Source organism: Xyrauchen texanus, chromosome 24, assembly GCF_025860055.1.
Source record: "Xyrauchen texanus isolate HMW12.3.18 chromosome 24, RBS_HiC_50CHRs, whole genome shotgun sequence".
Taxonomy (NCBI): Eukaryota; Metazoa; Chordata; class Actinopteri; order Cypriniformes; family Catostomidae; genus Xyrauchen; species Xyrauchen texanus.
The window spans coordinates 30,539,413-30,561,697 of record NC_068299.1 but is presented as its reverse complement, the minus strand read 5'-3'; the positions used below and the strand labels follow the sequence as shown (position 1 = coordinate 30,561,697).

The 22,285-nt window shown below is 41.6% G+C and overlaps 1 protein-coding gene across 2 annotated transcripts in view; it reads right to left on the bottom strand.

Annotated features, from left to right (window-relative positions):
• Positions 1-5,847: 5,847 nt before the first annotated feature.
• The window catches only part of LOC127617463 (ninein-like protein), a 42,762-nt gene continuing 26,324 nt past the window's right edge, over positions 5,848-22,285 (bottom strand). For both annotated transcript variants that reach the window (XM_052089435.1, XM_052089436.1), the window contains 17 exons: positions 20,787-20,927; positions 20,518-20,692; positions 18,708-18,818; positions 18,531-18,620; positions 17,747-17,891; positions 17,516-17,584; positions 17,306-17,427; positions 16,630-16,985; positions 13,593-13,697; positions 13,439-13,508; positions 11,015-11,251; positions 9,996-10,142; positions 9,791-9,913; positions 9,586-9,690; positions 9,240-9,449; positions 8,942-9,055; positions 5,848-8,010 (listed from right to left, as the gene is read on the bottom strand). In XM_052089435.1, the coding sequence (XP_051945395.1) occupies positions 7,819-8,010; positions 8,942-9,055; positions 9,240-9,449; positions 9,586-9,690; positions 9,791-9,913; positions 9,996-10,142; positions 11,015-11,251; positions 13,439-13,508; positions 13,593-13,697; positions 16,630-16,985; positions 17,306-17,427; positions 17,516-17,584; positions 17,747-17,891; positions 18,531-18,620; positions 18,708-18,818; positions 20,518-20,692; positions 20,787-20,927 (2,512 nt within the window). In that variant the 3' untranslated portion in view covers positions 5,848-7,818. The remainder of the gene's footprint in view (positions 8,011-8,941; positions 9,056-9,239; positions 9,450-9,585; positions 9,691-9,790; positions 9,914-9,995; positions 10,143-11,014; positions 11,252-13,438; positions 13,509-13,592; positions 13,698-16,629; positions 16,986-17,305; positions 17,428-17,515; positions 17,585-17,746; positions 17,892-18,530; positions 18,621-18,707; positions 18,819-20,517; positions 20,693-20,786; positions 20,928-22,285) is intronic.

Here is a 22,285-nt window from a genome sequence, read left to right as displayed (position 1 = left end):
ATCTCTCTCTCAGAATTTAGCAGCTGACTTGAGTTTAGTGTGAGCGCGTGCAGGGAAGTGCATTTTTACTGAATTTACGATGTTACACATGTATAAACCTTAATAAACCGGTATTCTGCGTCTCTATAAGCGAGCGATGTGCTAACTCCTGCTTATAAATCAACAAAGCTGGCAACGTTGCAATTTGCAAGCGCTCGATGTTGGAGCGGTCTATTGGTGTACAGGTATTTTCTCTGCCATCTGAATCAATTATAACATTTTGTAATAGCCTAATATAATTATATAAATATTATAATTTTAATAATAGGCCTATTCATATGAAAATATATGATCTATAATTAATAGTATATAATCTGTTTTCAATATACATCACAACTAATTATGCAGCAGTTCTCTTTCATCATTTAATCCGTTAACATTTTTCTGTTAATGGGCACCTATATTATGGAATTTTGTACATGTAGTGTGTAACATAGATTTAAGTGAACAAAAACATCCTGCAAAGTTTTATATATGAAAGTTCACTGTAAAAAAAGTTATTGTCTCTCAAAAGTAGGAGTCGACTCTGAGTCAATGTAATGAATCGTTTTTCCAATGAGTCATTTTCCTTTTTGTTGTGACGTCAAGACCAAAAATTATCAAATTGGCCACACCCACTCATTGCACGCGCAGAGCACCAGGGAAAACTTGAAAACATCATGTCGACAACAAGACGCTGTGTTCTGAAGTGCATATCAAAAGCAACCTTTTTTTCACTGCCCAGGGACGAGCATGTGAAGAATCAGTGGCTAGAGTTTATATTTACAACTATACCACACAAGTATAGCCCGAACCTTGTGCTGTGTTCGCGTCATTTTAATGACTATTGCTTTACGAACATGAATGCTTTCAAGTGTGGATTCACGAGCCGGTTGATACTGAAGGAAGATTCAGTACTAAGTTTATTTGGATCAGCTTCCTCCTCCGAATCACAACCTGTAAGTCCATCCATCCATCCATCTTCAGCCGCTTATCCAAAGTTGGGTCGCGGGGGCAGCTGCTCCAGCAGGGGGTCCCAAACTTCCCTATCCCGAGCCACATTAACCAGCTCTGACTGGGGGACCCCGAGGCGTTCCCAGGCCAGTGTGGAGATGTAATCTCTCCACCTAGTCCTGGGTCTTCCCCGAGGCCTCCTCCCAGCTGGACGTGCCTGAAACACCTCCCTAGGGAGGCGGCCAGGGGGCATCCTTACCAGATGCCCAAACCACCTCAACTGACTCCTTTCGACACAAAGGAGCAGCAGCTCTACTCCGAGCTCCTCACGGATGACTGAGCTCCTCACCCTATCTCTAAGGGAGAAGCCCACCACCCTTCTGAGGAAGCCCATTTCGGCCACTTGTACTCGCAACCTAGTTCTTTCCGTCATGACCCAACCTTCATGACCATAGGTGAGGGTAGGAACAAAGATTGACCGGTAGATCGAGAGCTTTGCCTTTCGGCTAAGCTCTCTTTTCGTTACAACGGTGCGATAGAGCGAGTGCAATACCGCCCCCGCTGCCCCGATTCTCCGGCCAACCTCCCTCTCCATTGTCCCCTCACTTGTGAACAAGACCCCGAGGTACTTGAACTCCTTCACTTGGGGCAAAACCTCATTCCCTACCTGGAGTACGCACTCCATCAGTTTCCTGCTGAGAACCATGGCCTCAGATTTAGAGGTGCTAATCCTCATCCCAGCTGCTTCACACTCGACTGCCAAGCATCCAGTGAGAGCTGAAGATCACGGACCGATGATGACATGAAGACAACATCATCTGCAAAAAGCAGCGATGAGATCTCCAGCCCACCGAACCGCACACCTTCCCCACCCTGACTACGCCTCGATATCCTGTCCATGAATATCACAAACAGGATTGGTGACAAAGCGCAGCCTTGGCGGAGACCAACCCCCACATGGAATGAACTTGACTTCGTGCCGAGGACCCGGACACAGCTCTCGCTTTGGACGTACAGGGATTGGATCGCCCTAAAAAGGGACCCCCCCACCCCGTACTCCCGCAGCACCTCCCACAGTCTCTCCCGGGGGACCCGGTCATACGAATTCTCCAGATCCACAAAACACATGTAGACCGGATGGGCATACTCCCAGGCCCCCTTCAGGATCCTTGCGAGAGTAAAGATGTGGTCCGTCATTCCATGGCCAGGACGAAAACCGCATTGTTCCTCTTCAATCCGAGGTTCGACAATCGGCCGAACCCTCCTCTCCAGCAGCTTGGAGTAAACTTTATCAGGGAGGCTGAGAAGTGTGATACCCCTGTAGTTGGCACACACTCTCTGATCCCCCTTTTTGAAGAGGGGAACCACCACCCCATTCTGCCACTCCTTAGGCACTGTCCCAGATTTCCACACAATGTCGAAGAGGCATTTCATCCATAACACCCCCTCCACATCCAAAGCTTTCAGCATTTCTGGTCGGATCTCATCAATCCCCGGGGCTTTGCCACTGCGGAGTTGTTTGACTACCTCAGTGACCTCTCCCAGGGAAATAGAATCTGATCCCCCATCAGCCTCCGGCTCTGCCTCTACCATAGATGGTGTGTTGGGATTTAAGAGTTCTTCAAAGTGTTCCTTCCACCGCCCAATAACCTCCTCGGTTGAGGTCAACAGCGTGCCATCTTTGCTGTATACAGCTTGGATGGTTCCCCGTTTCCCCCTCCTAAGGTGGCGGACGGTTTTCCAGAAGCACTTTGGTGCGGACCGAAAGTCCTTCTCCATGGCTTCTCCGAACTTTTCCCACACCCACTGCTTTGCTTCCCTCATGGCCGAGGCCGCAGCCCTTCGGGCCTGTCGGTACCTTGCAACTGCCTCCGGGACAACAAATCCCGGAAGGCCTCTTTCTTCAGTCGGACGGCTTCGCTGACCACCAGTGTCCACCACGGTGTTCGAGGGTTACCACCCCTTGCGGCACCTAAAACCTTGAGGCCGCAGCTCTCCACCGCAGCTTCGGCAATGGAAGCTTTGAACATTGCCCACTCCGGTTCAATGACCCCAACCTCCGCAGGGATGCCTGAAAAGCTCCGCCAGAGGTGTGAGTTGAAGATCTCACGGACAAGGACCTCCTCCAAACGTTCCCAGTTCACCCTCACTACTCGCTTGGGCTTCCCAGGTCTGTCCAGAGTCTTTCCCCACCCCCTGACCCAACTCACCACCAGATGGTGATCGGTTGACAGCTCTCTTCGCCCGAGTGTCCAAAACATATGGCCCTCATATGATTTTGTAATCGTGTCATCGACCTTCGGCCTAGGGTGCTCTGGTACCATGTACACTTATGAGCATCCTTATGTTCGAACATGGTGTTTGTTATAGATAATCCATGACTAGCACAGAAGTCTAATAACAAACATCCACTTGAGTTCAGATCAGGTAGGCCGTTCCTCCCAATCACGCCTTTCCAGGTGTCCCTGTCATTTCCCACGTGTGCGTTGAAGTCACCCAGCATCACTATGGAGTCCCCTACTGGGGCCCTATTCAGGACTCCATTCAGGGTCTCCAAGAAGGCCGAATACTCTGAACTGCTGTTCGGTGCATATGCACAGACAACAGTCAGAGTTTTCCCCCCCACAACCCGTAGGCGTAGGGAGGCGACCCTCTCGTCCACCGGGGTAAACTCCAATGTAGTGGCGCTCAGCCGGGGATTCGTGAGTATCCCCACACCCGCCCGTCGCCTCACACCCTGGGAAACTCCAGAGAACAATAGAGTCCATCTCCTATCCAGCAGTACGGATCCAGAGCCAAAACTGTGCGTCGATGTAAGCCCCACCAGATCCAACTGGTAACGCTCCTTCCCCCCCAGTGAGGTGACATTCCACGTCCCCAGAGCAAGCCTTTGCTGCCCGGGTCTGGTCCGTCGAGTCACTGCCGCACATATGGCAGCGCACCCGACTCCTGCGGTTTCTCCAATGGGTGGTGGGCCCAAGGGATGTAGACGGGGGTTTCACGTCGCTTCTTCAGGCTGTGCCCGGCCGGGCTCCGTGACAAGCCCGGCCAACAGGCGCTCGCCGACGAGCCCTCCATCTGGGCCTGGCTCCAGACGGGGGCCCCGGGCTTCCTCCGGGCAGGGTAACTCCTCCTCTTTCCATTTTTTTGCATGAGTCCTTGTGAACCATTCTTAGTCTGGCCCCTCACCTGAGACCACTTTGCCTTGGGAGACCCTACCAGGAGCACATGGCTCCAGACAACACAGCCCTCAGGATCATAAGGGCACACAAACCTCTCCACCACAGTAAGGTGCTGGTTCCCGGAGAGGTTCACAACCTGTAAGTATTATTAATAATTGTTGCTTTTATGTGTTTTTTAGCATGCTTAATAAGTGTTTGTGTGTGTTGTGTAAGTTACGCTCAGAGCAGCTTCTAGGTCTCCAATGTCAATTTTTTTAAAATATGTGAAATGTTTGTCGATGTTATTGGAGTTATCATAAAGAATAGAGCAATAACTTGTATTAAAGCAGTGCTTTACCAATATGTTTATGCGTTGGGCTAACGCAAACAATAACTGATTGGGTGTTTACCACCGAACTTTGGGCTATGATCGCTAACATAAATCAACTCAAATTCCTTCTCTGATTTTGATTTTTTTACTACAAAGCGGTGATGGGCGTTCCGTTTCCGACAATCTCTGCACAGAGTATACCAATCACAACTGACTGGGTCATCTGACCAATCACCGCAGATTAGCGTCACGCAAAGGAGGGGTTTGGAAAAATTAGTCGTTGAACGAATCATTTGGGAGTCGGTGAGCAAATCAGGTAAACATAAATGCATATTATAAGACAACAAAAGTGTTTTTTGTCATTGCATGCATGTAAAACTGTTGTTGGGGACTTCCAAATCAATATTAGGAACATTTTAAATGCCATAATAGGTGCTCAATGGTGAGCAGTGATGACAGAAATGTCATTTTTAAATGAACTGCCCTTAACTACATGTTAAAGTATTTGGTAAAGGTGTCTGCCAAGAAAGAAATATATAAATGTTATTCACAGCATATTTAATTTGACGAGAATGACAACGAGGCTGTGCGGGATAGACGTACGGTATTTTCAATGGGCTGTACTGCAGTTTAAAGTGTTTTTGAAAAAATATATTTTCAAGGACACTCAGTAGACAGAATACTCCAGACAACAGGGAGTTGTGGAAAATCAGATGTGCTCTAGGAGCTTTTTACAGATTTACACCATGCATGCCATTGAAGTGATGGTAAGTCTATCAAAGTCAAACATGGTGCTACTGTGAATAAGGTTCATAAAACAATCATCTTGTTCACAAAAATGTCAGCGTATGTGCAAAAAGTGGTGTCAGAAAGCCCGTTGACTGTTGTGTTAGATTTGATAGATTAGTGGATTAAATTAAAGTACGACACAAAACCATCATAAATACAAACATATGCTTAGCGATACAATTACTATCATGAGTTAATAACATAATCGTATTCGCTATACATTTTTGCTGCAAGGTTGTGAGTTGAAATGATCTCAGTCCAGTCAGCTCTGTTGATGATCTTGAAGCCACAGCAGCCAATGGGAGCCCTCGCGCTGAATAATTTTTCAACAACGTAATCCGATAAAAGTGAAGTTTTTACGCATGGTTTTTGCCACCACTTCCGTGTTGACATAAGCGGTGACATTAACAAAGCAGTCTGTTGCGTCACGTCTCGCTGGAAACAAGTGACTAAAGAGGAGGGTCACAATAGGCTACATGCATTCTTAATGAATTAATTTATAGTTTTAATGACGTATTTACTTAAAAAAGAACACACATAAATGCACAATAAAATATAAAAAAAATGTCCAGAGACATTCAAGTAGCCTCAGCGGTTTTGTATTTAGCAAATAATTAATCGATTTAATTTAATGTGGAAGTTCAGATGTACAACTAAACAAGAGGATAAGTACATCAGAGTCTCTAGTTTGAGAAATAGACACCTCACATGTGCTCAGCTGACAGCTTCATTGAATTCTACCTGCTCAACACCAGTTTGTACAACAGTAAAGAGAAGACTCAGGGGTGCAGGACTTATGTGATGAATTGCAAAGAAAAAGCACATCTATGGCAAGTGCTACAGGAAGTGTGGACTGGATCTGGACAAACTGACAGCTGGAATGTCAAGGACTTGCAAAGCCGTCATTGCTGCACATGGAGGATTTTGTGAGGAGAACTCTTTGAATAGAAGTTTTGAAAAAAATATTTAATATTTTTCTAATTTTTAATGTCCTGCATATACATTGTGATCAGTTGAATTTCACTTTGGTGACTAAAAGTACCAATTTCCTTCCATAAGAGCAAAATCTGTACATTATTCCAAACCTTTGGCAAACAGTGTACATGTTCAATAAGATGAACAAAATCACACAGATCCAGCAATGTAGGAAAACAATCACTGAGCCATAAAGTACAGGTGAAGTGAGAAACAATAAAAGTAAAAATACATGTAAACAAACACATGTACATAAAGAAGATAATCAAAGAAATAGAAGAATTATATTTTTTAGAAATCATGAGTCTGGAAAGGTATACACATTTTATTAACTCCATTCATTTATTACTAAAACTGTGAAGGATGTGGTTTGGGACCACCTGACTACATAGTGCATTTCTTGGTATTGTTGGTCTTCAATAATAGTATTACTGACCGGTTCTGCTGCTCCCTATACGCATATTACACAGCCTGCATAAGTACTCCCGATGGGGCACCAGAAACTCCACCAGCTGCTGCTCGTCACAAATACAAAAATCTGTGCGTTCTAAAGTAGTAAATCATTCACATCTGAAATAGCATGAGGGTGAGTAAATGATGAGAGAATGTTCTTTTTTGGGTGAAATATTCCTTTAATAATGCAAAGTTTAATTTGATAATTTATTTCCCTTTCTGTGAGATTCAACCATTTAGTATTGCTAACTATGGGAACATGCGACTGATGTTGCCTTGTCTAAAAGTCCATGGAGAATTTTAAATGATTATTTTCTGAAGAAAAATAGCCAGGTAATTATATTCTTAACAGCATGTATAAAATTAGCCTACACTGAATGTTTTGTATGCTGCTAAACACATTCTACCCCTAATTTAGTCTCTTTTTCAAAGGACTTTTTTCCCAGATGGAAATGTGAGCAGCTTATTCGCTAGGGTGTAATAGAGCATGTCATCCAAGAAAAAGATGTACATGTCTTCAGTTTATTCTTCTTCAGTTGATCAATTTAGATTACTGATTTGAGAAATCAAATAACTACTCAAATCAGTACGCATTACAGACCGCTCATAGCAAAGGGGACATTAGTGCATCATGACTGAAAATTTGCAATTTCAAGAAAGCATTTCTCTCAAAACTATACATTGTATGAATAGTGTGCTTTTGGTTAATCACACCTAATCAGGCATTTAAACTTATAATGCTTCTGTTTTTTCTTAACAGCCTGACTTGATCCAACAGTTAACACTTGCAGTTTATATCCTACATCACAGTAATCAAACAAATGGAATTTGTAAACTTGTAAAATGTTCTGTGCTTGACAATCAACCTTATTCATACTGCAAAGATCTTGTTCACTACTATTCATTTAACTCTACAAAAGGACAAATTCTAAAGTTGTTCCAAGCTTTAAGGTCTTTTCACTGTTGAAAATAAAACATGTAGGACTTGCATTATTTGTGCCTTCCATTTAACACTAGGATAGCTTCCTGCTTTTACAAAAATTATTTCACACCAAAACACAAAAGTGCAATAGGTTTGGACTTAACGGTCCAGTGCAACAGGTAAAGGCACTGGAATTGAATGAAGGGAAATTGTTCTTAAGCAGTGAGGGATGATGTGGCAATTTTACGTAGCAGTTTATTAAGGGCGATCACTTTCTCCTCTAGGAGGAAGGATTTCTTCTCTGCACTTTTCTGCCTTTGCTCGGTCACCTGTAGCGCATTTATGAGCTGGGAGTTCTCCACATAGAGGTCTTTCAGCAGTAGATCTGACTTGGCATTTTTGGCCAGCTATTGGGAAGATAAAATAGATCAAGTAATAGTGGTTAGATTGTGTCATAGAATTATACGATAATGCTCTTTCAAACATAGTAACAAACTACTGTGTTTCTGCAATACACCGATCAGCCACATTGTGACCAACACAAAAACCACCTGCCTAATATTGTGTAGTCCCCCCTCATGCCGCCAAAACAGCACCAACCCATGCCATTATTCTCACCACAATTGGACAGTGGTTCTCTGAGATACCGTAGACTTTTTCAGTTTGAACCGGTCTGACCATTCGCTGTTGACCGCTCTCATCAACAAGGTGTTTCCATCCACAGAACTGCCGCTCACTGGATGTTTTTTGTACCATTTGGAGTCAATTCTAGAGACTGTTGTGTGAAAATACCAGGAGATCAGCGGTTACAGAAATACTAAAACCAGCCCGTCTGGCACCAACAATCATTCATGCAATTATCTAAATCAGTGTGGCAGCAGTGTAGTGCATAAACTCATGCAGATATGGGTCAGGAGCTTCAGTTAATGTTCACATCAACCATAAGAGCAGGGATAAAACATCTCATTGATTTGGACCATGTCATGATTGTTGGTGCAAGACAGGCTGGTTTGAGTATTTCTTTAACTACTGATCTACTGGGATTTTCACACTCAACAGAGAATGGCCTGACTGGTTTGAACTGGACCGTTAAGTCTATGGTAACTCAGATAACCGCTCTTAAGACTAACACGCGCGACATGAACGGGTCATATGACAAAAATGCTAAATATTACAGTTGGAAACATTTATCGTTGCCTAATATTGATAGTATCATACAGTCTTTTTTATATTTAGAAAGCTTAATACATTGTATTATACACAGTATTAGGCGAGGAGTAAGGTAGTATCCCGTTCCGATCACAGCCTCAATTTGGTTGCAACTATGTTTAATATTACCTGTTCTTTTCGTTGTCTGACTTTCTCCTGTAGCATCATGCGGGTGTTTTTCAACATGGTTTCGACCTCATTCATGCGCTCCTGCATGTTCCCCATCAATGTCTTGTACTGCTCCTATTGTTTGTTTTTTTTTTTGTTTTTTTTTGTTTTTTAAATTGTTAACACATTAAATATTTGATCAAGTAGAAAATAAAAAAGATCCAATTCTAAAATGTGTCATAAGCCCTTGCATGCATTGCTTTGTCCACTTCCTGTTATATGGCCCACAGATTTTAAATTTGAAGTTTAGCAAGTCTACCTGCAGAAGGCCCAACTGAACATTGGCTTGCTTGGCCTGAGATCGAAGCAGATCTTCTAGGTCTCGCGTCCTGCGCTGCTGCTCGGCCAGTTGGGTCTGCAGGTGGGCCAGGTGCTCCCGGGTGCCAGACCCCACCTGTTCTCGCAGCTCCTGCACCTCACATGTATGCTGAGCCTGGATCAGTGACAGAGCGCTGTCTGCCCTTAGTGTCTGAACCACAAAATACAACAAATTGCAAAAATCGTAGTTATTGGTTAGTTTAAATTGTTAACACCGATTAATGGATCACATGCAGTGAAAACATGTTTTATCAGAACGGCCTTTTGACAAAAATGAATCTCCGAACCTGTTCGATTGCCTCTTGATTAGCACTCTCTAGCTCTGCCTGTTTGTTCCTTAAAATGTGGCACTCATGTACCAGCCTCTGAAGTTCCAGCTCCTGAGTCTGCAGCTGAGCCACCGAAGAATAAAATTAAAGTTGACATTGAGGCTTGAGTAATAATATGTCTAATATTGCTTTGCAAAAAAGCATTTATAGCTTCCTAACTAACCTTTTTAAGAAGCTCCTCATTCTGTACTCGCAAGCTCTTGCACATCTCCTGAAGACTGTGGGTCTGATGTAACTGTTCTCTCTCTTCACGCAGCTGATTCATGTTGTCTTCAAGCTCCTGGACCTGGGGTTTATACACCAATAGTCATGAATTGCTTTCATTGTTAACTTGTTTCTTTGAAATCATTCAATGTCAAAAGAACTACCTTTTCCTGAGATTGTTGCAGCATATTTTTGTGTGTAGCCATCTCCTTGGTGTGAAAATCCTTTTCTTGCCACATAGACAAGAGCTGGGAGTTGAGATGTTCTATTTGGGTTTTAGAGTTGCTGAGAGATTCCTGAAGCTTTTCCAGCTACAATAAATGCAGATTGTGTTTTAGCATTAATTATAATATATATATATATATATATATATCCAGTAGATCCACTAGCAGAAAAGTGCTACATTAAAGAAACTTCAGCAGCTCAACTTCTGGTCTCTATCTGCTATATCCTTCAACTAGTCCTTGTCCTTCTCTAGTTTTTGGTTTTTCAGAGTCTTACTATTCAATGCAGACTCAACTACTGTCAAATGCTGGAGCTAAAAAAATAAATAATAATAATAATAATAATAAAAGTAACCATTAAACTACACTGCAAAACAAATTTTTATAGTATACAGTATATACACAGATCAGCCACAACATTAAAACCACCTGCCTAATATTGTGTAGGTCCCCCTCATGTCGCCAAAACATCACCCCACATCTCAGAATGGCATTCCGCATCAGCAGTTACAGAAATACTCAAACCAGCCCATCTGACACCAACAATTATTGTTGGTGCCAGATGGGCTGGTTTGAGTATTTCTGTAACTGCTGCTCTCCTGGGATTTTCATGCACAGCAGTCTATAGAATTAACTCCAAATTGTGCCAAAAACAAAAAACCATCCAACGAGCGGCAGTTCTGTGGATGTAAATGCCTTGTTGATGAGGTCAAAAGGAGAATGGCCAGACTGGTTCGAACTGACAGACTACGGTAAAGCAGACAACCGCTCTACAATTGTGGTGAGAAGAATGGCATTCTGAGATGTCATTCTAAAATGCAGGTTGCCGCCATTTTGGCAGCACAAGGGGGACCTAAACAACATTAGGCAAGTGGTTTTAATGTTGTGGCTGTTGGGCATATATGCAACCATACCTTCTCTTTGGCATTTTTAAGTTCCCTCTCTAGAAGCTCACTCACTTTCTGCCATGGTTCCTGGAGCTGTAGTGTCTCACTCTCCTCTTTATGTAGAGTTTGCTGCAGCTGTCTGTGAGAGGCAGCTGTCTTATTGTCCTGACACAACTGTGTTAGCCTGTCAGTCAGCGTCTGGAGCGCTCTTTGATCATTACAGAGCCGGGAGCTCAGTTCAGCATTCTCGCTGCTAAGCTTCAGGTTTCTTGCACTGAGATCAAGGATCTCTTCTCGACATTTGGAATTCTATTTTGAAAGAAAAATTGATAAGGGGACAGGAAGTAGTAATTGGGCAATTCTCATGAAAACTAACACACAGGCCGTATTTTATGCAAATCAAAAAGGAACCAAATATAATTATTTTCTTACAGAAAAAAAAACATTTTGGGGCCTATTTTTTTCCATGACAGTTATGCTCATTTATTGCACGCCCTCGCACACACAAGAATGGTTATTAAGATTAAGATTCAACTTTGTTGTCATTGTGCAGAGTACAGGTACAGAGCCAATGAAATGCAGTTCTTTTCGCATATCCCAACTAAGCTGGGGTCAGAGCGCAGGGTCAGCCATGAAACGGCGCCCCTGGAGCAGATAGGGCCGAGGGCCTTGCTCAAGAGCCCTAACAGTGGTATCTTGAACCCCCAAACTTTTCGGTCAGTAACCCAGAGCCTTAACCACGGAGCCACCACTGGCCCTTCAGTGCTATGGCAGCATTTCCACTAGAGCACGTTGGCCCGGAATTCTCAGCACTGTTAGCTCCACCGTGCTGGTAGAATGGCTTTAGTAAGTGGCAACTCGTTTAGTGTTTCAAGTATTTATGATAGATTAACTAGTATTTTAAACTACATTTATTTAAACACCTTTTTCCATCACGGAAGTACATTACAAGCTCATTTAAACTCAATACATCAATATATTCCAATTCAATATTTTCATTTAATACTTATAATATTTTGACAATAAATATCCTTTCTGCACGTTCATGTCAGGTGGTAAACCTCACGCCAGATTCTCTTTACTTGCCTTTTTGCGACATAGTGTCTTTGCCATTTTTAAGCAAAACAAGGGTAAAAAGCAGTCCTAAAAACTGGAATATGCGATCGTCTAATGTTTACCATCGGTAAAAGATGGATCAGTTATGTACCATAGTGGAAAAAGAAACCTTGATCACACCAGCTGACCCGGATCAGTTTTGTGATGACCGGTTCAGCCCGATGGTGGAAATGCGGCTATTATGACCACCTGCATAACATGCTGTTGGTCCTCCGAGTGCCGGCCAAAACAGCACCGACCCGCTGAGGCATGTACTCTACAAGACCCCTGAAGGTGTCCTGTGGTATCTGGCACCAAGACATTAGCAGCAGATCCTTCAAGCTGCAAGGTGGAGCTGTCGTGGTTTGGACTTGTTGGTCCAGAACATTCCACGGATGCTCAATTGAATTGAGATCTGGGGAATTTGGAGGCCAGGACAACACCTTGAACTCTTAGTCATGTTCCTCCAACCATTCCCAACAATGTGTGCAGTGTGGCAGAGGCCACTGCCATCAAGGAATACCATTGCTATGAAGGGGTATATCCTATCTGCAACAATGTAGGTAGGTGGCACATATCAAATTGACATCCACATGAATGGCCGGACCCAGGATTTCCCAGCAGAATATTGTCAAGAGTATCACACGCCCTCCACCGGCTTGTTGTCTTCCCACAGTGCATCCTTGTGCCATCACTTCCCCAAGTAAACAGTGAACACGGGGCACATCCACGTGATTTAAAAGAAAGCACGACTTATCGAACCAGGAGACCTTTCCACTGCTCCAAGGTCCAGTTCCAATGCTCAAATGCCCATTGTATGCGCTTTCGACGGTGGACAGGGGTCATCATGGGTACTCTGACCGGTCTGCGGCTACGCAGCAGTGTGCGATGCACTGTGTGTTGTAACACATTCCTCCTGTAACCAAATGAAAATGTTCCATGTCTTGTGCCACAGTAGACCTTCTGTTGATTCTGACCAGATGGGATAGCCTTCGTTGCCCACACGTCGATGAGCATTGGGTGCCCATCACCCTGTCGCTGGTTTGTCCCTCATCTCCTCAACTAGTCCGATGATCAATGTCATTCGCTTCACCCATGAATGGTCATAATGTTTTGGCTAATGTGTGTGTACACAGGTTTCACTATATTTGTGAGTGCCAAATGTCCTCACTAATATGGAGAAACTTGTGAAATCCCACTAGTGAGGACATTTTATGCGGTCCTCACTAGAAAAATAAAAAGGCCCACAAATCGGCCAAATCATGTTTCGCTTCAAATCTAATGGTTTTTGTGAGGGTTAGGTTTATGGGTAGGGGATAGAAAATATCAGTCTTCGAAACATCCCAGATCCACACTCTTAAAATATCTAAACAAAACCAAGTACTTTGTTGCCCATCTTGCCTCTTTGTGAAGCCTTTCTTCCTCTTCTCGATGCTTCATATGGTCGCTCTCAGTCTCCTCAATTGTTCTTCTGCAAATATGAAGTGAAATGGTAAAACTAGAAGGCTGCATGTCGCAAGATACATAGTAATGAAATCATCCAATTTTCACTTACCTCTTTTTGTTCACCTCATCTTCAAGCAACTTGACATCCTGCTGTAAGACGGCAAGCTGATCTTTCAGTGCACAATTTTCAGAGTTGAACACATCAAGTTTTGCCCTAGAGTCAGGAAACAAAAGAAGTTCAGTTCTCCAAAACAATATATTACAAATCACCTGCATAATTAAAGTTTCAGGAACAATTACAGGTTATGTTTCAAGATCTTTCGACAAACATTCAAAAAAAAAAAAAAAAAGTAGGCAAAAAGAGTACAATGGCAAACAAAACATTAAATGAATAGGATGCAAGAACACACTTTAATCAGAATATGTTACTGTTATTCATAGTTAGATTTGAATAATGCATGCCAGTGATGAAGTTTCATTCAGTTAATGAGATGTAGCATGAGGCCTGAAAATTCAAGGCACATGTCTATGGTTAATGATATGAACTCATTCTGTGACAAACATTCTTGGACAAACTAGTGGGTGATGACGTCGCCTCTAAGGCAATCAACTCTTGGCATCCATATGGTGGAAATTAAATTTCAATCAATGCAGCAATGGTTAGTCTTTTTGGTCTGTGTCGACAGTCATCTACTAGCCAGATAACCACAAACCTGTGGGGATAGGCTGGGTCCATCTCCAGTTCTAAAGCAAAGACAAGTCCCTCCATATCAAGTTGTTCTTTAAATTGCATTCTTGCTTTCAAATGCCTCCATCTGATGAAGCTCTGCTTGGGAGTCTAATAGTGATTGCTGAAACCGGTTGTGGTATTGTCAGCCTCTTCCCTCAGAGAGCACAGCTCTCTTTGTCCACCAATTGGTTGGTCAAAAGCTGAACTAGAGTTCACTGAGGTTTTTAAAACGGGTTAATCTTTAGCTGAACCTTGTTCCAGAGCAAATCAAGCACTTCGGCTTTGGCTTAAAGCTGGCAGTTCAGTTCTAACATTTGGTGGTCTTTGTTTTGCAGTTCCAGTGCAAATTTATCAATGTTCTCTTTGACTTTAAATTATTCCATTTCAATGATCGGAGATGCCGGCTGTTCTGCAAGATGCCGGTAACTGGAGTTCTCTTGTTTGAGGTGCCTCATCTCTTCTTGCTCCAAGTTCAGAAGGGTTTGGAGCAGTGCAATCTTACACTATACAAAAAGACCATTCAAGCATTGAAGGTTGTTCCATTTTGTGCTCATTTTCTCCCATTCCTCAGAGACTACTGACCTGCAATTGTAGCTGGTTGAGGACACGGCATTGACCCTTGAGCTCCTCTACAAGTCAGTCTTGCTCCATTTCCACAGCTTTTAGCTCGAAAGGTCTTCCATCTCGGTTTTTCCAATGGCTCATGTGTTTGACAAGTTTTCTCGAAGCTTTTCTAGTTTTTTGCCTTGTTCCCTCAGCTGTGTTCAACAAAATGCATTGGATTGATGACTACTACTGACCTGCATTTCAATCTCCTGCCAAGTCACTGATTCAGTGCTCAGGTTCTCAAACTCTTTCGTCAACTGGGACATTTGATCAAGAACCACCCGTTCATTCTCTTTTTCCTGTACAAGTTTCTCCTCTAGCTGGGATAACTTATCCTGGACACTTTTCGCAGTATCCCTCTCCATTTGCTCCTTCTACTTTAGAAGCTCTTGCCTCCTTTCTCGTTCAACTTTAAGCTTTTGCTCTACCTTAGGTTTATTGCCAAGCCTTTGTTCTTTTTTATTTCAAAGTTCCATTTATTTTCCTCTGGCATGCAGCTCTTGAGGTCAAATGCTGGAAAAGGGCATCTTGGGCTTTCATGAAGACAGTGTTGTCTTCCAGCAGAATGCACATCTCTTCCAGCTAATCTTCTAGCCATTTTTGTTGGACGAGCAACTCCTTAGCCGTAGATGCAAGGTCAGCTTGATCAATTGGATGGGTTCTCTCAGCTGCCTGATTTCCTCCTGGTGGTCCCCTGTTTTTTCCCCCTTTTCCTGTGCCACCCTATGGCAGATTGAAGCCTGTTCCTCATCCCAAAGCAGAGGAGATGCTCCCTGTGCTTCCCGTTCAAGCTCCTGTACCAGGGACTCCCAAGCACCAACTTGTCTGCGATGTGGTTCAGACTGCTCCTTCAGCTGGTGGAGCAGGCTATGCAGAGCCTCGCTGTGCCTTCAATAACTGCTGCACTGCCTTCTCCCTGGGACACCGCAACAAGCTAACATTTCTATGACTTAATTTCCAATGGGGAAAAAAAATATATAGTTTTAGCACACAGGCATGTTGGTCATGAGAAAGAACATACAATTAAACAGGTTCATCAAGTCATGTGCAATGCAGGATTTGTACATGGGTCACTGTCCTAGTTATAATGAAGGAGATCCATGAGTAGAGTATTCCTTCATTAAGAATGCTCATAAAATAAAATTGTAAGTGGACAAATCTCACAAAACCTGTCCAGAACAGTTATACAAGTCATTAACCCCCCTCTATTTTAAAGACCAATATTTTTGCACTGTGCAAACAAAAGTGCATATCCAACCTCAATTCTTATTACCGTAATGTGTCTCAATTACTGAAATATATATATTTTTTTAAAATCATGCTTATTTTAAATCAGCACAAGTGACAAATACCATCATTTGATTATTTGTATTTTTTTCCATTTTATGTTAATGAGAATATGAAACTAATATTACAATGCAAAAAAATCTGAATGGTCCTAAAACTGGCTTGATTTGATTTCCTCCTTTTGATTGAGGGGTGAAATCTTACCCTGGATGCGTTTTGATTCACCCAAATAGAAACTATATTTCTTACTTTTCTTCATGGATAACAGTTTCTGCATTAGATTCCATTACGAGATTGAATAGGAGTCTAAGGACTGCGTTATAGGATTTACACATACCACTCGGCTTCTCACAAGGTAGCTTTGTCTGCCATCTAATATGGAATACTCTTAGTGGTGCATCAAGACCTAGATTATTACCCATTTGTCTAATCTGAAGTGGATAAGATGTACTTTTGTACCTCTAAATTCCCTGATCTTAACCTGATAGTTCTGAGATCCAGAATATGTTAAAGCTGTACCTACTGAACAAGCAGCAATTCTTGGTCCATCTTCAGCTTGAGTTCTGCCTCCAGCTGATATTTCTCCGAGGTGAGGCGTAGTACGAGGTTACTGTTCTCACGATCGTAGTTCTGCTCCAGGTCGGCCTGCTTGCGTTGAACGCACCACACCTGCTCAGGATCCCAGACTCCTGCAGTCCTACCCCTCAGCTCAGCTTCCAGGCTTTCCAAAGCCTGTCGCATCTGCTTTGCCCGCTCATCTGCCTGGGATTTCTGGTCTTCCATTTCACTGATCTCAATCTTAAAGCTCTGTGAGGTGTCCTTTTGCTCAAGCTCCATATGCAGCCGCATCATCTCCATACTGCGCTCATAGAAGTTCACCTGTTTACACATTAAAGCAGTGGTTAACCCAAAAGTTACAATTGTCATCATTCACTCACTTATGTTGTTCCAATCCTATATTACTTTCATTATTGGACCACAAAAGGAGATGTTAGCCCAAATGACAGCCTCAGCCACCAATGACTTTAATGGGAAGATGTAGTGACGGTGAACGGAAGAAATTATACAGTACACCCTGGGATCACTCATCTGCATAATAATGATGAATTTACCATGATTTTTGGTGCCAATTACTAGTAGTGCCCGTGGCAAGTACACACCTAGGAGCACTTCCAAGTGTTTACATGTTATGCTAGTACCGTAGACTCCAGCTGGATTTTCAAATCTTGAACTTCCTGCACGTATCTTTCTTTCAGCTTCTCCATGGCAAGTTCGGTCTCAATGCTCACAGGGGGAGCCAAACTTTCCAAGGAACCAAAGGCTGCAAAGACATGCAAAAGCTAACAGGAACCAATTTTCATGAGAATAATATAGGAAAATAAGAACTAATGTCTTTCATAATTCCTCACCACTTTTGTTAGTGACCTGGAGCTTTTTTCTGACCTGAGGAGATGTACCACTCTTCATTTCAGGATCATCTACAGAACAAAACAGATAGGAAAAGCCAATTCAAATGTTAAGCATTGACTATAGAAGGGAAGGTAGATCAAGACAAGTATAGTGTGCGAAATCTTGAAAAATAGGAAAGAGTGGAATTTACAGTTAAAATAACTTTTAATGCAAGATACAGGTACATTTACCAGAATCTGATTCAGTGGTTAAAGCTCTTTGGCTGGACCAGGTATGACCAGAGAGGCTGTCCCTTGATTGTTTGGTTCTAATCCCTGAGCCCCGAGACTTCAACTCCAGCTCTGAATGCAACTCATCGTTCCTGTCTTGCAGCTCCTGTATTTCGGGGGGGGTAAAACTTTCTGCTTTTAAATACTCACAAAAGATAAATAAAACTTCGCAAATGTATAAGTATACAATCGCAAAACCATTTAATTAGATGAAAATTAATAACAGGTTTCCCCAACACTCCACCATAATGCTTTAACTTATAAACACCTTTTTTTTTTTTTTTTTTTAGTACTTGTCATTCACTGTAATGACACTACAGTGTTGTGGGTGGTTGCCAATGCGTTGCTGAGGTGTTAAGAATGGTTTTTAGCATGTACAGTTACTGTGCTGCTAGGGTATTATTGGTGGTTGCTAGGGCATTGGTAAGGGGTTGCTAGGGTGGTTGCTTCCTGGTCCCAGTGAAAATATTCCACCTCTATGTTGATGTGATAATCTGGTCCCTAGATATGTCTACTTCATATATGCCTACTTTAAATGTAAAATTATGAAAAATCGTAAGCCAGATCACTTGCCATTTTTGAAGTCAAAATCACAACTCTCTAAAGCAGAAAAGCTGCACACTTTGATGCAATGCTTTATTTCTCAGAGCAAGCACTGGTCATAATGACTTGACTGTCCTAAACTTTCACTTAAAGTAAAATATCTACCAACATGCCAAACACATACATGTAGACTCACTCATACCCTGCACTTCTGCTCGAACTCCTTAATGATCTCTGAGAAGTGCTCTTCTTGATTTAGCAGTCCTGTGCCATTTGGATCAAGGCCATCATACTGTTCATTAACACAAGCATAGATCGGTTATCAGTAGGGAATGAAAGCATTAAAAGCAAACTGAAAACAGATACCCATAGATGTCACCTTGTCCTGCAGCAGGTGGTCTAGATCTTTCTCTAGTTTAGAGATGGTGCTCTCTGCTTCAGAGAGCTTTTCCTTCAGAAGATGGACCTCCTCCTCCAAACGACTGTTCTCCTGTAACAGAGCTAGAGTTATTTAACCTGATACCACACAGACATGCTCAAAGAAACACACACGGACATGCTCAAAGAAACACACAACTAGCTTGATAAGTTTAAACTTAAGTTTAAGTGAACTCTGAATTTGCAGTACAAGTGTATAGGGCTTTCATCTGGGTTCCTCGCCATAGTAACAAACTAATCAGCTAGCCTGCTCCGGGGCAGGTTATGTTCCCAATCAGAGAGCTCATCCAGATACTGGACCAATCAGCTGGTGACAGTCACTCCCCCAGTATCTCACTCCAAATTTACAGTGCACTTCTGAGACAATGTTTTATTTTATAAATTTACAAAAAAAGCCATTTATGATCATTTTTTGCAAGAAATACATTTTTGGCAGTCTTGCATTTGTTTAAAGACACTTTAATTTTCACAATCATTTTCCCACACTGGCCATAAAATATGAATAAACCTAAAATTATTATATAATTTAAAGATTAATACAATATCAATAATTATCAAATTACTTGAAAATGTAAACACTTAAATCACTCCACAATATAATATATATATTAGGATTTGCTGGCAGAGATAACATGAACACACAGCATTTCACTTGAAGTTCAATAAAAGCACACTAGAACACCAAATATGTCTGTGTCTTATGCTGCAAGAAAGTACAAATTAGTGCATACCATCTACTCATTTTCCAATTGCTCACATTTTTTTATTGGATGGTGTATTAAATTAGATAAAATTAGTCGTTTAAATTAATACTAAAGCTTTTAATTTCAAATCAAGGTATGAAATTTTAAATTACAAGCCTGAATGTTTTTGAGAGATAGAGAAGATAGATACCCATTGTCCCAGGCCCAGTTGACTGCTTTTCCTCCACTACACATTCCTTCAGGCTAATCCCAACTCAAAATAAATTCATACACAAGCATTCGTCTCCATACTAATGTCAAGCATTTAAGCACAAGTCTTTAGATCAAAAAGGTTTTTAAGATCATAGCAAACATAAATGCTCTAAAGTAGGGCAAAAATTTTAAGCTGCTAAACCCACATAATGGCATCATAAAAGTAATTAAGACTCCAGTGGTTTAATCCACATGTTCAGACACAATGATAGGTGTGGGTGAGAAACAGATCAATATTAAAGTCATTTTTATCATAAATTCTCCTCTCTGCCCAGTAGGGGGCAATATGAGTCAAGACTATAAATCACCAAAATCAGAAGAATGGGAAAGTGAAACTGATGTGGAGATTGACAGAGGAGGAGAAATTATAGAAAAAAAGAAAGGACTTAAATATTGATCCGTTTCTCACCCACACCAATCATATCGCTTCAGAAGACATTGCTTTTACCATTGGAGTCGTCTGGAGAACTTTTATGTTTCCCCTTACATAGGTTTTGGAACTTGACATTTTTGGCATCCATTCACTTCTTCTAAAAATCTTCATTTGTGTTCAGAAGAAAGAAAATCATACACATCTGGGATAGCATGAGTCAATCATGAGAATTTTCATTTTTGGGTGATCTATCCCTTTAAGAGCAATTACCCATGGAATGTTTTAGAGCATAACTACAAAAATGTATATTCAGTATCGAAATTTACATGACTTTCCCAGGCCTGGAAATCAAAATAATCCCCTAATATTTCCAGATTTTTCATTACTGGGGAACCCTGAATAATAGTGATATCAGTTGTTACCTTGGCAGCAGTGCAAACGTCCTCCTGTAGGCTTGCATCCTGAGCCCTGAGCAGCTGCAGCTCCTCTCGGAGCCTCTCCCGTTCCTCCTCTACCTGCTCTAGAAGCACCTCGCTCTCATACTCCAAATCACTCCTCAGTGCTGCAAGCTTACCCCGAAACTCCTGCTCCAGACCTCTGCATCAATGGAAGAGACAAGAACAGGTATAATACCTGCACACACAGCTTCCAGAAAGTTGATCATATATGGACTAGAACACAAAAGCCTTACTTGATTTTAGATTCATTAAGAGACTCTATGGTGGCATGGCGATCATCCACCTCTCGGACCAGCTGCAGGTTGCGGCGGTCAGCCAGTTCCAGGTCAGCCTTGACCTTGTCCCTCTCCTGACAGGCCTGGTCTGCCAGGACTCTAAAAGTTGGATCACAAAACCACCACACAATAAAGAGGAGAATTCATTCTGATGTATCTTTTGTCACAAGTAAAACTTTTTAAAGGGATTGTTCATCCAAAAATGAAATCCTATCATCAATCTTTTTCATCTGAATTTCAGAAAATCCAAGCAGTTCTTTTCCATAAAATGAAAGTTAAATAAGACCAACAAGATCAAAAGAGACAAAAAAAATTGCACCATATAGTTGACTTGTACATTATATTCTTCTAAAAGGCATACAATGGCTTTGTTTGAGGAACAGACCCACATTGAAGACATTATTCACTGATAATCTTGCTCCCTGCTGAAGCTCCGAAATAAATTGGATCAAAATGGCACAAACACCAAACACCAGTTGTTCTCAAACAGGGTTGAGTATTTTCTAATGCAGTCGCGATCTTGGGTGATCTCAAAATCAATTAATAAATCCCAAAACCAATCTTATACGCCATGCACAACCCTCTACTTAAATGAGAGATCGCTCCCATTTGCAACCAAATTTCCACGTAAACTATACGTCATTGAATAAGTTCTCTTAATTCCCTTTCAGTTCTTTACAGTCAGATGTTGATCAAAAACAGCCATTTAATTCTAATTCACCCATTGCATGGATGAGGTAAAGCCATTCAAGTCTCTCGTTAACATGCACTCATTTACAGACGCCCTTTACAGAACAGCCGGTTTTCTAAAAGAGACAGCACCGGAATTCAGCTTGTATTCAACAAATCAATGTAAATACCTGTAAATAGTACAAACTATGCAATTAAACAAACATAACATATTCAATATAATATATATTTTGATGGAATATATGGCTTTGTTCATTTTTAAAAAGGCTAAAATGGGACCAAAATTATGAAAAACTAAAAGTATGATTAAAATAATATTTTCATAATGTAATTTGATATCTGTATAATAAACAGCATTAGCTGGGAGAGAATTTCTTTAATATGTAAAAGGAACATTATAACTGAAATTAACCCATAAGAATTTATATGGAAAGCTTGTGAATCAAAATTGAATGGAAACTGGAATCTGTATCAATTCCCAGTCCTGTTCTCACATGTCTCTGCATGTGTCTAACAGAAACATATTTTTCTGAAAGCTTCAGTCAAGTTGCATTTATGGACCACTTTTATGGTGCTTTTCTGTCATTTTGGAGCTGCACAGATCTATATGATTATATGGAAAAGAGTACCCAGGAAATTCTTAATTTCCCTTTGGTGTTCCACTGAAGAAAGAACAAAATGAGGGTGAGTAAATGATAGAAATTTCATTTTTGGGTGAAATCTTCCATGGAATGGTTTCTACTACAAGAATTATGCCATATAAAGAA